Source organism: Filicampus tigris, chromosome 17 (genome assembly GCF_054856515.1).
Source record: "Filicampus tigris isolate MCC_2025a chromosome 17, RoL_Ftig_1.0, whole genome shotgun sequence".
Lineage (NCBI taxonomy): Eukaryota > Metazoa > Chordata > Actinopteri > Syngnathiformes > Syngnathidae > Filicampus > Filicampus tigris.
This window is the reverse complement of record NC_141233.1, coordinates 13,414,486-13,427,992: the sequence shown is the minus strand read 5'-3', so window position 1 is coordinate 13,427,992 and position 13,507 is coordinate 13,414,486. Positions and strand designations below refer to the sequence as shown.

Genomic DNA, 13,507 nt, shown 5'->3' with positions numbered 1-13,507 from the left:
ACTACTACAAAGTAGGTTCAAGAATCATTATACCAAGTTTGTTTTTTTTCTTTATACATTTTATACATTGGTGATAAAACCAAGAAACCAAAAATAAACCAAGAAACGTTTGTCTTAAAAGAATAACCAAAGAAAGGACATTAAATAAAACATGACGTCAGATGCCTCGGCTCCATCGCTAATCGTTGTACACACTGACATGACATCATGGAGTTGTGGTTGATGACAGATTATTTAAACAAAAAAAAGCCCTGACGCTTAAAACATACATTTGTATTGATTAAAAAATCTTTGAGCTGTTTAAATCTTAAATCTTGAAAGATTCTGACTTGTAAAAATGGTCATGGGGGTGGGGAGAGATTGGTGACATAATGATGTATGACCTTTAAAAACCATGGTCATGTGATCTCAGCACTTTCAATACTAAGAATCTGCATTAAAATGTCCAAATCCGTAGTGTAGATAACACTTGGGGCATCCTATTTTAATACACGCATGCTCCTTATACTGTCAGTGGCTCAATTATGACCGAGAAGTTATTAGCTAACACGCTGTTAAGAACTCAGAAATCCTGAGTGACAATCAGGATCTGAATAAAGCATCCACCTGCCATATATAAAGTCTCTGGAGTACAGAATAATGAATTTCTAGTCAGGGACGTCCACGCGGTCACACGAGGCGACTCAGAAAGCGCTGCTGTGTGCGCTTGTGTCGTCTTCTAACTTCTGCCGCTTCTTGGCTCGGATTGCGTTCATGGCTTCTTCTATGGAGCGAGTGTCCCTCTTGTTGGCAACCGGCACTGCGTAAAGTGACGTCAACCAGAGGGAAATGATGACACGGGAGAGTGCTTGCGTGCTCTAGCGGATGCTGTTAGCGACACTCACCACATCCATATGCCTGGTTGGCTTCCAGTGTGTGTGCTGCATCTTTGGCTGCAGACGTGCCAATCAGGTGCACGTACTTGTCTCTGTAGTTGGAATTCGGGCACACCTCCGACTTGTTGCTCTGCCGGGATGCTTCTTCTTCCAGAGCCGCCTGCTCCTACGGTAGTCAAGAATAAAAAATAAAAGTTCCATCGTAAGACACGGCGACAACATGATAAACCGGCGTGCTAACGGGAAATAAATGGGCAGTAAGTTGCTAATAGGAAGAATAGAGAACTGTTTCTAATATTTTGCACCTCTTAAATATCTTATAAAGGGAAACAAAAAATTAGAAACACCTCTCAGTAAATTTTCGTGTCAATTACTGCACAACCTAAGGTCATTTTTATTGACAGTGTAAAGTCTGAGTAGTTTTTTTGATTGTTTTTTTTTTAATGCAGCTCCTGTATTACAGCCCATTAAGGCTAACCAGGAGTACCTAATCATACGTCCGGTAACGGGCCTCTTATCTTACTTTTAACCTGCGTCGCTGCTCCGCTAATTGAGGATCCCACTCCTCTCCTTTGCGATAAGCCTCCAGCTCCTCGTCGGATGGCGCAAACTCCTACAAAAGCATAAAAGTAGAAGCTCATCACGGTGCCTCGTATTTATGTCAATATCAAGTGGATTAAAAAAAAAAAGCATCTTTTCCGACCTTCTTGAACAACATGACGTAGCGGCTCTCTTCATCCTCCCCGAAAGAAAAAGAAGTCAGACCAGCCACTTCAGCGACATCGTGCCTGCGAGCAGAACAATTATTGTTGGGTATTTACATCTCTTCAAAAACAAATTTCACTTGTGTAATTGCAATATGTAAGAAACCTTACAATATACTTCGCTCAATCTTGCCCATTGGGTTATACTTTCGCTTCTGTTGTGTACTGTCTTGGATGAAATCTGACACTTCTTTCTCCATCTAAACATTGAAAGAAGCGGTTAAGCATCACTCTGCATGCAAGTCAATGTCAAAAAACAGCATCACTCGGATCAAGTGCTCACCTTTTTCCTGAATGCTGCTTTCTTTCTTTTCTCCTCTTCTTCCATCTTCTTGAGCCTTGCTGCTTGCTCTGCAAATGTCATAAAAAAGTTGAGAAGGTTCAGCTACTCCAGATGTCCTCATACGATCCCACAGCTCCTCCTTTTACCCTGACATGCGCTTTTTATAAATCCAACACTACGGTGATTAAGTAGGCAATAATAAACACCATTAAAACAAATGGATAAAATAAGGAAATCTATTTCCTCATATTGTAAATCCACCGTTAATGAGTTTTTTTGGACACCGGTTGGATCGTTTGGCGTAGACATGACGTCACAGGTTTTTAACGGAGGAACCAATCACAACACTACGAATACGTCAACAGCCAACCAACACTGGGTATACAGACATAAAGCTATTAGCCAGTTTGTGTTGTGCCCAAGGTAACGCATCTTCCCCCGAGATAGACCTGCGGAGTCTGATAATGAACATGAGATCGTGGGCGGTGTCTTTGGCTAGGGAGGAACTATTTCCCAACCGTGAGCTGGATGGCCAAACCGGCTTATAGCAGCACCAGAAATAACCTCGTTTGCCCTTTCCACATTTTTCTCAGTCATATATCATGTCACTTGATAACGTTTTTAAAGAACGCCGATTGAGTTGCTACAATGGCCAATATATTGTTATACCTCGAGCCTTTCGCCGGCTTTCCTGGTCGCCGACTGTTGGAGGTTTTTCCATCGAGTTTAATATTGAACCTAGTAGATCCGCCATCTTGACTTGATAGCAAGAACACCGACTACGCGTGCGCACCTAATACGGTCTTCTTCGACGGCTCCATAATCGGTAGGTAATATACTTGGCGCCTCCAAGTGTGCAAATCGCATAATACACATACTGTACTGCATTATTTTGGTTGGTGGACAGTTTCGCGTTTTCTGGACTTTTTCTTCTATAACTTAAGAATACATTAGATACATGAACTATTTTCAATGTTGCCAGATTAGGCATAGTTTAAAACACAGATTCGCATAAGCTTAATGAGGAAGTCACCCCTAAAATTTTCTTTACAATAATATGTTCTATGCAACTCACTAGTTAATACATGGCACGCTGGTTAATATTGCGTTTGTGGAATATGAGTTAAGCTGCAAAATCCGCTTGTTTATAGCCATCCCCGGGGGCGGCCATTTTTTTCACTTGCTGTTTACCGAAAATGACATCACTCTTGCTCAGGGCCCAGGTAAGAACCAATCATGGCTCAGGTTCAGAAAATAGGTGATTTTGGACACCTGGTTTTTGACATTGACTTTATTTATTATTCTCTTGTAAATCGTTGCTTGTCTTTATGTGCTTGGTGATTGACTGGCGACTATATTCTGCCTCTTGCCTGGTACATAAAGTATATGGATGGACATTAATCCCCAGCCAAACAATTTCATAGTCATTCCGTGGCTGGCCTTCGCCCCTAAAAAAAAAATCATCATATATATTTTTTTAGATTGATTAACCATAGAATCATAGATTACAAAAGAAACAAGCTGGTTCAAACATTTTAAACAATCACTAGGGGGCATGCTGCACAAGCATCTGCGCAGCTGCATGTGTCCATGCCTTGTAGTCTTATTGTCTGGATGACAATTCGCCCTGCGTCATGGCAGCAGCATGTTTTGTATAGTTTGATTGTGGTTTCTCAGCATCAGCAATAACCCATTAACTACTGCTGCATTCAGATGTGGGCAGAGCAGTGGGCGAACACAGGGCAACCCTAACACGAAGCAGGGCACACTGTCTTTCAAACTAGACGTAATCCTCGAATATTACCTGTTGGGGGGGGGGCTTGCTCATTAGGTGGCACCTTCTCTGCCATATGGATGTATATGTAAGTAAATTATATCACTCACCCTTTCTTCTTCGGATTAAAAACAAGGAATTGTTGCAGCATAATATGTCCTGTCCAATACTGAAGAGGCCACACATAGCAGGTTGACTCAACTGGGTGAGCTGGCGGCCGTGACCTTCACTTCTCAGACTCCCTCCATTCAAAGACACTTTGTTACTGGGATTTGGACAGAGCCCGGCCGACTCCACCCCCGCGATTGAAATACTGTATAAATGCAGCAGCAGCAGCAGCAGCGTGCCCACAGCCGAGTCTGAAAGCTTATTGGTGCCCAAACATGAAGGGACTAGGCTCGGTTCTCCTCGTGCTTCTCCTGCTGTTTGCCGTCGGGGAGGGTAAGCAACAGATCTGACCATTTTCTTAACGGTGTGACATCAAGTCAACACATGTTTATGTAAAGGCATATACAAGGATCCCTTGTGGTCCAACTTGGTCAGTCATACGTGGAAGTCAAACGAGTTGCCAGGGGTTCTTCAAATAATGTCTTTAAGAACCGAGAATAGTGTTGTATCTGTAATAATAATAATAATATCATTAATATTGTTCTCTCCAGGCAATGATCCAGAACCACAATATTGGACATGTGGGCACAGAGGACTCTGCAGACGGTTCTGCTATGCTCAGGAGTACATGATCGGTCATCATGGGTGCCCTCGGCGATACAGGTGGGCATGCAAAGATCCTGAAATATACACTTTAGGCTCACGCAAATGAATGTTTTGCATATGGAATAGAAATTTCATGAGAAAGTTCTGAGGACACCGTTATATATAGCTTAGATGGAATTAAACGTGTGACGATCACGTGTCCGTGTTGTCTCGCAGGTGCTGTGCTATACGCTTTTAACGCCTGCCAGTCTTCAGCTGGAACCTGCGAGAACAGTCACAGAGTGATGCGGGTTCTTCCGAAGCCTCGAGTCCTGCTTCCAGCCCTCTAAAATTCAGCGTGATTTGAAAATGAGCACTTTTGCTGTGAATCTTTTACCTATAGCCTCATAAACATATCACTTTGTTTGAAATATTATATGATGTATTCTGCAGCTTCTATATTTTTAAAAATGGACCATTCCAAAGATCTTCTGAAATGGAGTCTTACTAATAAAGGTGTGAAATTACAAACTCGCTGTTTGGTTTGTCTGTGTGCTACAACCTTTTATTTCATTACCCCAAAAGCAAAGCAGAAACGTTGACATTGTCAACCAGTTCCGCATGGTCATATTTTGTGATAAACAAAAGCGGATACAGCTTTTGTAACATATTAATAATTGTGTTTCAAAAAATGAAATTTGATTATTTGGAATCTGAAATATATTTTAAAAAAATGTAAAGTAGACTAGTCAGGATTTGTTTTTGGAATTTATAAATTTTCTACACAGCACTGCTTGTCCTCATGAGGGTCGCAGGTGAGCCGGATCTGATCCCAGCTGACTTTGGGCAAGCGGTTGGGTACACCCTAAACTAGTCCTCAGCCCAATTTGTGCTGCCACTGTGTTTGCATGGACATAAAATGTGGAAATGAGTCCAATTCTGGCCAATGAGTCCAATTCTGGCACTGACGCGACACAATAAGAGTCAAGTGACTGATTCAAATCGTAGCAGTGGTGGGCCAGCGCTTTTGTGAATGAAGTGTCTCTTGTTTTTGTTCTCACCATCGTGTCTGCCTGTCTGTCTGTCTTTCTGTCTGTCTGTAAACAACATTGCCGACCAGACATCAGACATCACAGTTCAACAGTCTTGATTGCGAAGCACATTCTTTGTTATTCTGCCTGTGAGACAGAAAGGTCAAATGTCTATGCAGGTGAATGTTGACAAACGAGACCACGAGTTACAATCAATAACGGACACTGGCGATGACTATGATTACTGGCCGCTCGTTTTTGAGCGAAGCTATACATTTTAAAGATGCCTGAGGGGATGGCGGGCATTAAAAGTATGGATGCGATTTGTCAACACAAGCCTCTATTGTGTCATGCATTGTCATCTGGTATGAATTTCTGTACGCCAACGTGACCCAACGTCAAAACAGCAGACCCCCACAGACTTGTTTACGCCAGGCTGTCTGTCTTCGCTCTGCTAACGTGACAGCTGAGAACTAAAAAAAAAAAAAAAAAAAAAAATCTGTCATTCCAGGTTTTCCAAGCAGGGTTACTACACAAAGGTTGACTCATGGAACCATGCTGAGGTCAAAGAGTAAACAAAAGCGACAAAGGGAGTCAAACCTCACGGAATAGTTTAAATGACTTGAGTGGATATAGTGTCAACTATTTTCACACGTGGCTTTTGAATTATTGTTTCACTGTGGCCGAGTGGTTAGTATGTCTGCCTCACAGTGAGGGGATTGAATACATAGTCTCAGAACACTTACTGGTTGTTGATAATGTCATCCTTATATGCTTAATTAGCAGCACAGTTCTTTCATTTTTCAAAGACAAGAGAAGGCTTGACCAATCGTGACTGCAACCATTTTTAATCCATTTAAATTGTAACCATGTCGCCTAGAGGCAGGGAAATCAAGTTTCCCTGACTGCAGGTAAATTTCATTCTGACATCTCCTCATCCTCACCTCCCCCTCCAAATCAAAACAAACATCAAGATGAAAAACTGAAATCTCTCCTGCAGAAATGTACTTTATTCCCTCAAGTCATCAGTGCAAAATCAACATGAAATATAGTGCAGCTAAAAATCATAAATCCCTTCAGTTCCTGTATCTGTTGTGCGACTGGAGGAACTTATTTTGCGTGTGAGGGAAATCCAGCAGAAATGTCCATACATTGGCATTTTGCTACCTATAAAATAGAATGACTGTACACTTTAATTCTTACAGTGCATATATTTCATGTAATGCTATGTGCAGCAAAGACACACTTCCGCTTTGGATACTTGGTTGTGACATTTTCAAAGGGAAGACACCACTGCTGAGACAGTTAGGTGCAAACAGGCAAAAATATTACAGCACATGTATTAGCATATGTTCATAAATTGGCTCTTGGTATTACAGCCAAGGGCTGATTTATGCCTGAGAAGCCGATTGTCTTAGCTTAGCAGAAATATGTTATTTGGTGAAGTCAATTAAACTTCACTTAAATTTTGTGTTCTATAACTCAAGTCACTGCCAGACATTTTCAGACCTCTTTTACCCTAACGTTTGAAAAAATTTGAAACAAAAATCTAAATTCCTGCGATTGAACGGCTGGACTGTGAAAACACAAATAAGTGTCTTTGGCAGTGAATGAGTTAAATGAATGATCTGATAGTGGTGCAGTTGAATTTAGAAAAATCTAATTGAAACAGCATATAGAATGAAGACAAAAAAAAAATTAGAGTGCATTGACACCAACGCTCCTTTCAATCAGTTTATATTAGAAAAAAATAACCATTAAAGTTGCTGATGAAATATTCCATCCATGTGCCTTCTGGGGGAGAATAAGCAAACGATTGCAATTTACATCATTCATCAGATAGATTAGTGATCCTGTTTAGGACAAAAAAAAAAATTAAAAAAAAACCCCAAAAAACTTCACCTCACAAACGGGAGGCAAAGGCAAACACAAACCAACTATTCACAAATAAGCAGTCAAGAAGTCAACAATGACAAGACTAAAACAAAATTCCAAACGTATGTACATTGATCATTCACAGAAACACGTCATTTATCTCCTCGGAATAAACGTGAATTTCAGATCAGCAGTGCTTGTGCACACCAATGCAGGTACAATCAATCGCTGACTGCCTGTAAATGACAACGAAACAGCTGACATACGGTCATCAAAATTCAAGTGCAAAAGACCCATAAAACATTTGGCAGCACCTTAAACTGCAAATGATCAGTACACGAATGTGTTTCTTAAAACAAGGCATGGTACGGTCTCGTGGTTTGTAGCCATCACGTTAGAGTGCATTCATTTGCGTTGACATTGTGCATAATTGGCAGATATTGGATTTGAAGTGTGTTGAAGATGCTGCAGCAACTCTGCCATGGGTCCTTTGCTGCTTCAATTCCACATGTATGAGCGCAACACGGATATGATTATAAACAGGACGTAAAAGTAGAGGTATGGCGTCACTGACATGCCACACCATATTGCCAAATAGACAGCGTCAGGTCTCAAATGCCGGCTGACGCAATGTGACCAATGAGCGCCTCCTCCGAAACGTCCAAATTTGAAAATGTGACGTGACATTTAAAGCCAAGTGGGGGGGGGGGAAGCCTCGTTGTCAAAAGAAACATTTCAAACATGAAATCAACTACGAACTGGGGGTTAGGGGTTGCTAACTGACCATGTTTTTTGTCTGATGTGAGTGCAGCTTTTACAATACAGACTGTCATGTTTTAGATGATGGCTGCTTCAACTTTTCATTTATTCACGGTGAGTCAACTCATTTTTTTTGCAATAACGTGTGCCAAAAACGGAACATCAAGGCTGTGATTTGGCAGCAATCCATGAAATTTAAGGCTGATGGACTAAAAGCAGAATTTCAACTTGGCTATTTTCATTAACGGAACGAGAGCGATGCGTTTAGGCCACGTCTTGCTAGTATGATGGGGGAATGAGTCACTAGCTCAACTTTGGCCACACTGAGCTCATGGAAGTGAATAAAAACGGCTTTTCGAAATGGTAATTACGGAACATTCGACAAGAGCACCCAGACCTGCTGCATGTGTCGCCGTGGTGGCACACGACACGGAATTCGTTTAGAAATAAAAGATATATAGCCCAAGGTATCTCGAACGCACCACAGGGCCATGCATCACTCGTATCATTTGAAAATTGTCAAGTCCGAGCAGAGTGCCTCTTCCCTATGTGACTGGAGAGTCTTTTCATCTTCACAAAATGAAAAAAAAAGTTAAAAAAAAAAAAACAGAAAAAAAAACGATCCTGCTTTTGGTCCCCTTCTTAGAGAATGTCCTTTGTCAATAGTCAGAGGCGCCGATGGAACCGTCCAACAGCTGGCTGTGTGGTCACTCACATTCAGTCCCCTCACAAGGCAGAAGCGGTCATTTGTGAAAAAGGTAGATTGGCCTCTGAAAACCTAAGGGAAGAAGTTGATCATCAAACCACAATTCAGAACAATCATGTTTTTTTGGGTTTTTTTTTTTTAATGAATAATTCCCCACCTCTCATTAAACTTCTCGGCGTCCCGAGGAACTCGCAACTGGTGAAGCCCACTTCATTGGTGAGATAGGATGAAAACTGATCGGGCTTGAGGCGAATGCTGTGAAAATTTCTGTTGATGTTATCCTAGTGAGCAAGGCAGAAAACAGTCCGGTCATTATTATTATTAAAGAAGAAAGGGGGGAAAAAAAAAAGGCTTGGGATGAAATGACTTTGTGCTTTTACCGTCAGCTTCTTCCTCTTGACGTAGGATTGCCAGGGCTGCGGCTCGAGGATGAAGAGGCCTCCGGGATGAAGGTGTCTGTAGACTCTCTTGAAGAGGCGCTTGAGGCCGCTGTCGCCCCAGTTCAGGTGAACCCATTTGGTGACGCTCAGACACAGGATCACGTCGTACTCGGGCCGCTGGGTCACCAGCAGGTTGTCGTTTTGCAGCACATAATTGGCCTGAGGAGAAAGAGAAAATGATTCAGCAACTTGCCTCGCGTTTACAGAAAAAAGGGAAATATCAACAGCACTGCCTGAATCTTTAATGTTAAGAGGCCATTTTGGACTACAGCCGAGTGCTTATGAACCACTTTGTGTACTGTAGCTATTTTTTTTTTTTTTTTTTTTGCTAATGTTAAAATAAGTGCTCACAATCTGGCAACATTGACAGATTCAAAATGCAATGTCTTTGGCATTCTTTGAGTTGAGCTGACCACAATAAGATTTCGGACGGAAAAGCCTACTTTAGTTTGTGTTATGTAAAACACATAATCGCACTATCAGTATCCATTAATGAATCGAACGCAGACGAGGGCATGGGGTCGTTTATTAAGACGTGTCTTTTGCGAAAAGGCTCATTTTGAGTTTTTAGAGCTGCTGCTTATAGGTGACGATCCAGCACCAACCGATGGGAGTTTTTTTTTTTTTGTTCCTCACACGTGGTAAACTATTACAGCAGAATGCAACGCAAGGGCGACACAAACCCTTGACATCTTGTTACTATAGAAACACGAAAACGACCCAAGTCAATCGCTCAGTGGAAACGGGGCTTGTCATGTAATGTTTAAAAATAGAAGGTGGCCAGCTTTTATAAATGAAGCTGAATACTTCATATATTCACATGGCTGCTTTTGTTGTTTTTTTTTTCAAAAATAATGGACCAGCTCAGTTTACAGAAGACGCCATCTAACCTTGATGAAGGACACATTGGCGGGGAACTCCCCTGGCTTCGCGCTGGCGGATTCAGTAAGAGGAGGTGCAGCAATGGGCCCCCGGGAGATCTGCAGGGACAGAGGGAAAGAGCAGCTCCCGGCCTGATCGCTACCTACGTGCGGCATTTCTTCCAATTTGCCATCCTGTCTCTGTTTCTCGACCTGTTCCGTGCCACAAGACTCCCTGTGGTCCGCCGCCTCTGCGAGGCCGCTTTCCCCTTTCAGTGCGTTGCCGTTTTCCCTGCTCTCCGTGCGCCTCTCCTCACCGCCACAGCCGATGCTCTCCCCCCGCGTCGCCCGCCTGGCCTCTTGCGTCTGCATCTCCGAGAGGTAATGTCTGATGTTCTTGCGGGCAGCGTGCACCAGCCCGTTGTCAATGTCCAAACCCAATATGCGGGCGGGCCGCAGCATTTTTGCAATGTAGAGCGTGAGGTGGCCCGAGTTGCAGCCTAAATCGAGCACGCGTTTACCTTCAAACCACTCGGGACGAAGGACGTGCACGCGCGGGTCTTCGCTTGCGCTCGGGTTGCGGTAACCGTAGTATTTGTTGTAGTTGCCATACTGGAACTTCTTCTTCTGTTGGTCCTTGGCCTGGTTGTGGGGATGCTGGTGCTGGCGACCTCCTGGAGCAGATTTGGTTCCACTCCTGGGTGTGTGGAAGGAGTTTTTGGATCCCCCTGGTTTATGATTTTGCTCACCAGATGCAGATTTTGCTACAGGGGTAGAGTGAGTCACAGGGGGGTCCATTTTGCCAGAGTTGCGCCGCCGCTTGCGCCTGCTTATGTGCTGGTTAGCCCCCACCAGAACGGAAGAAACGGAATCCTCCGCAGACACGGACGTGGCTTCTTCCTTCAGGTTAGACGAGTCGTCTGCAGAGTGGTCACGAGAGTCCCCCTCGCCACCGGAGATTCTGTCTGACGCTTTAGAGACTTCCACATTAGAACGGGTTACCGTACCAGGAACGGAAAGCGAGTCTCCAGTTTTGACCTCATTTTTCCCATATTCCGAAAGATGTAACTGGGTTGAAAAGCTGCCGCCGTGATGCCTGTTGCGATGCCTCCTCCTTCCGCCGCTTTTTAAGGGGGACACCAAAAAGCTGCTGTCTCCTATGCAGCTGTTCAGATTGAGAGGATCTGTGATGTCCCGGGGGATGAGGATCTCCACAGGGTCTCGACTCTTTGCCGGCAACGGGGACGATTTCGGGGTTTCTGCGTTCAGCGCCCTGTTGACCTCCTCATCCTGCAGGCTGTTGAGATTTAGTGGGTCAAAAATGTTCCCACCTAGCAGGAAGTTAGTGGGCAGGACGGAGTCACTTTCTGAGTTTACCCGCCGTCTCCTTTTACCGGAGCTCGGATGCTTGAAACTAAAGTTTGATGTGTTGCGTCGCTTTGCCACTCTCATTTGTTGATGCTGTTTGGCGTGATGGAAGCTATTCCTGCGATTGATATTCGTCTCGTTCCCTTTGGATCTTGGCACAGCGCCATGAGAGTGGCTCACGGCGTCCACTGTGCTGGTGTGTTTTGGTGAGGCGGCGGTGCCGGGGACTGGACAAGAAGCCGCCAAGTCCGAGACGGCCACGGCTGCACCTTCCGCTAAAATTGAAGCGCCGCTAAAACTTCCAGAACATTCTGAAATCTGCAGCGATGAAGCACAGCTAGCCTGTGGGCTAGCAGTTTTTAAAGTGTCTTCATCAACAGACATTGCGCTTGAGTTCCAGAGCCACTCTGGACATGGAAACACTTATATTGGATCTGGAAGTTAGAGAACAGATCAGATGGAAAAGTTAGAAAAAGCAACATCATTTTAAACGGAACACTGACAACAATAACGACACTCTAAGGAGCAACGTGACAAGTGTATGCCATCTTTGTGTGTGGGGGGTGGGGTGTAATGGGCAACCCCTCTAAACTCCCTGAAAATTTCGGCCCGTACAAGCTTATTGGTGGATATTTTCAACAAAAACTTGTCATTGAACTGAACAAAACAAAAGAGTCAGAAACATATATTTAGAAATAATGAACTTATGTTTTACTCTCAACTAGGTGTTTTTTTGACCAGATTTTCTATAGGTGATAGCACACAAAAACATTTTGAAAGTCTGTCTTACAAGAACATTAACTACACTTCTTCTACAACCAATACAAATAAGAAATAAACTTACTTTTCAGAGAGTCTTCCTTACAAAATCAGGCTACCTTGTCTTTCACACTTACTTAAATCTAACCACTATCAAATTAAAATGTTGGCATATCAAGACAAGGCAGGGGTTAATGACGTGAAAAAGTTCGAGCCACTATGCTGGACAGTTATCCTGTTAGCATGTTAGCTCCTAGCATCCGGGCTAACGTCGAATAAACGTTCAATTTAAAAGACATCCGACAACCACAAAAAGTCCCCACTTCGGCTTGTCGCTGCCTATAAAACCCCCGTGTGATTCGAACGGTGGTGAGTATGTTTTGGCAATGGTCACCTTTTCGAGCTCAGTCCAGTGTGTGGACACCATCAAAATAATAGACTCACCTCGCAGCTCTCCCCGCCTCCGTCCGGACTGTCACTAGCCGAGCTAATGTTAGCTAGCGGCTAACTAGCATATAAGTGCAACCACATCGATGCTAACATGCGGTTAATACAAATATTATTATTAATAAAAACATCAATCATAGCACGTGTGTCTGCACTAGTTTGGTCGTGGTACTGGCTCCAATGCACAGCACACGCTCCTATCTACGTCCTCGGTCAACTCTCGATACGCGTGCCAGGCAGGTAGGTGAATAAATGACTGTGGCGTTGGAGTCGCATGGCGGCGCATCCGGGCTAGGTGATGTAGCTTCAAGCTAACGGCGGGGGGCGGAGACGATTTAGGCGAGGATTGATGGCGAGAGGCCGGCCTGATGTGGGACAACTAGCAGCCTCTTTGATCCACATGTCGGTCACCATCAGGACAAGAATGCCACCACTGCAGGCTGTATGGACACACTTTGCCCAAACTTGACGTATTTGTTACGTATGCAATGCTGCTCCCCTTCTCTATGTCAACGCCCCCCCCCCCCCACACACACACACACACACACACGCACACACACACACATGCTTGCCTGTATTAATTGACGCTGTCAGAGAGTATAGGTGGCAAAGTACGCACTCCCATGCTGCAGAAGTTCAGATCTTTATATAAATAATAATAATAATAATAATATTTAACAATACAATACAATTAAATAAATAAAATCTCTTTAAGGACAATCTACCAAGAAAGCACAGCACAATTCACGTCATAACTATAACGCAGAAGAACACAGCCAAGTAGGCATAAAAGTCTAGAAAGAACAAACTATCGATAAGACTACCCATTGACCATATATGTACAAAATGCAAGCATAAGAAAACAACAGCAGT

At 43.5% G+C, this 13,507-nt stretch overlaps 2 protein-coding genes and 1 long non-coding RNA gene across 5 annotated transcripts; 1 reads left to right on the top strand and 2 right to left on the bottom strand.

The window, feature by feature from the left end:
- Positions 1-37: 37 nt before the first annotated feature.
- spag7 (sperm associated antigen 7) lies at positions 38-2,737 on the bottom strand. Its single transcript, XM_086012984.1, has 7 exons — positions 2,592-2,737; positions 1,923-1,990; positions 1,751-1,839; positions 1,579-1,663; positions 1,399-1,488; positions 885-1,041; positions 38-799 (listed from the first exon to the last, which is right to left on the bottom strand). Exons 1-7 carry the CDS (start codon positions 2,674-2,676, stop codon positions 684-686), a joined length of 690 nt encoding a protein of 229 aa, XP_085869110.1. The 5' UTR covers positions 2,677-2,737; the 3' UTR covers positions 38-683.
- A 1,229-nt stretch (positions 2,738-3,966) lies between these two features.
- LOC147133463 (uncharacterized) lies at positions 3,967-4,920 on the top strand. The gene is made up of 3 exons (XR_015081897.1): positions 3,967-4,137; positions 4,356-4,467; positions 4,627-4,920. It is a non-coding gene; the product is annotated as an uncharacterized LOC147133463 (long non-coding RNA).
- A 2,220-nt stretch (positions 4,921-7,140) lies between these two features.
- On the bottom strand, positions 7,141-13,376 carry mepcea (methylphosphate capping enzyme a). 3 transcript variants are annotated; one of them, XM_086013224.1, is made up of 6 exons: positions 12,632-13,128; positions 10,274-11,862; positions 10,091-10,180; positions 9,141-9,359; positions 8,918-9,041; positions 7,141-8,832 (listed from the first exon to the last, which is right to left on the bottom strand). In XM_086013224.1, the coding sequence occupies exons 2-6, from the start codon at positions 11,810-11,812 to the stop codon at positions 8,798-8,800; spliced, it is 2,007 nt and encodes a 668-aa protein (XP_085869350.1). In that variant the 5' UTR covers positions 11,813-11,862; positions 12,632-13,128; the 3' UTR covers positions 7,141-8,797. The 3 variants fall into 3 exon arrangements, with proteins under 3 accessions (XP_085869350.1, XP_085869349.1, XP_085869348.1); XM_086013223.1 differs by lacking the exon at positions 12,632-13,128 and adding an exon at positions 13,207-13,376 and having other exon boundaries at positions 10,091-11,862; XM_086013222.1 differs by having other exon boundaries at positions 10,091-11,862.
- Positions 13,377-13,507: the final 131 nt, after the last annotated feature.

Excerpts from the sequence above, each read along its gene's own strand:
- mepcea (XM_086013223.1), bottom strand. The coding sequence starts at position 11,812 with ATGTCTGTTGATGAAGACACTTTAAAAACTGCTAGCCCACAGGCTAGC. Across the intron at positions 9,360-10,090 it reads CCAATGTGTCCTTCATCAAG|GCCAATTATGTGCTGCAAAA; the intron begins GTTAGATGGCGT and ends CTTTCTCCTCAG. Across the intron at positions 8,833-8,917 it reads GCCGAGAAGTTTAATGAGAG|GTTTTCAGAGGCCAATCTAC; the intron begins GTGGGGAATTAT and ends TTCTTCCCTTAG.
- spag7 (XM_086012984.1), bottom strand. The coding sequence starts at position 2,676 with ATGGCGGATCTACTAGGTTCAATATTAAACTCGATGGAAAAACCTCCA. Across the intron at positions 1,840-1,922 it reads AAGCAGCATTCAGGAAAAAG|ATGGAGAAAGAAGTGTCAGA; the intron begins GTGAGCACTTGA and ends TTCAATGTTTAG. Across the intron at positions 800-884 it reads CAACCAGGCATATGGATGTG|TGCCGGTTGCCAACAAGAGG; the intron begins GTGAGTGTCGCT and ends CACTTTACGCAG.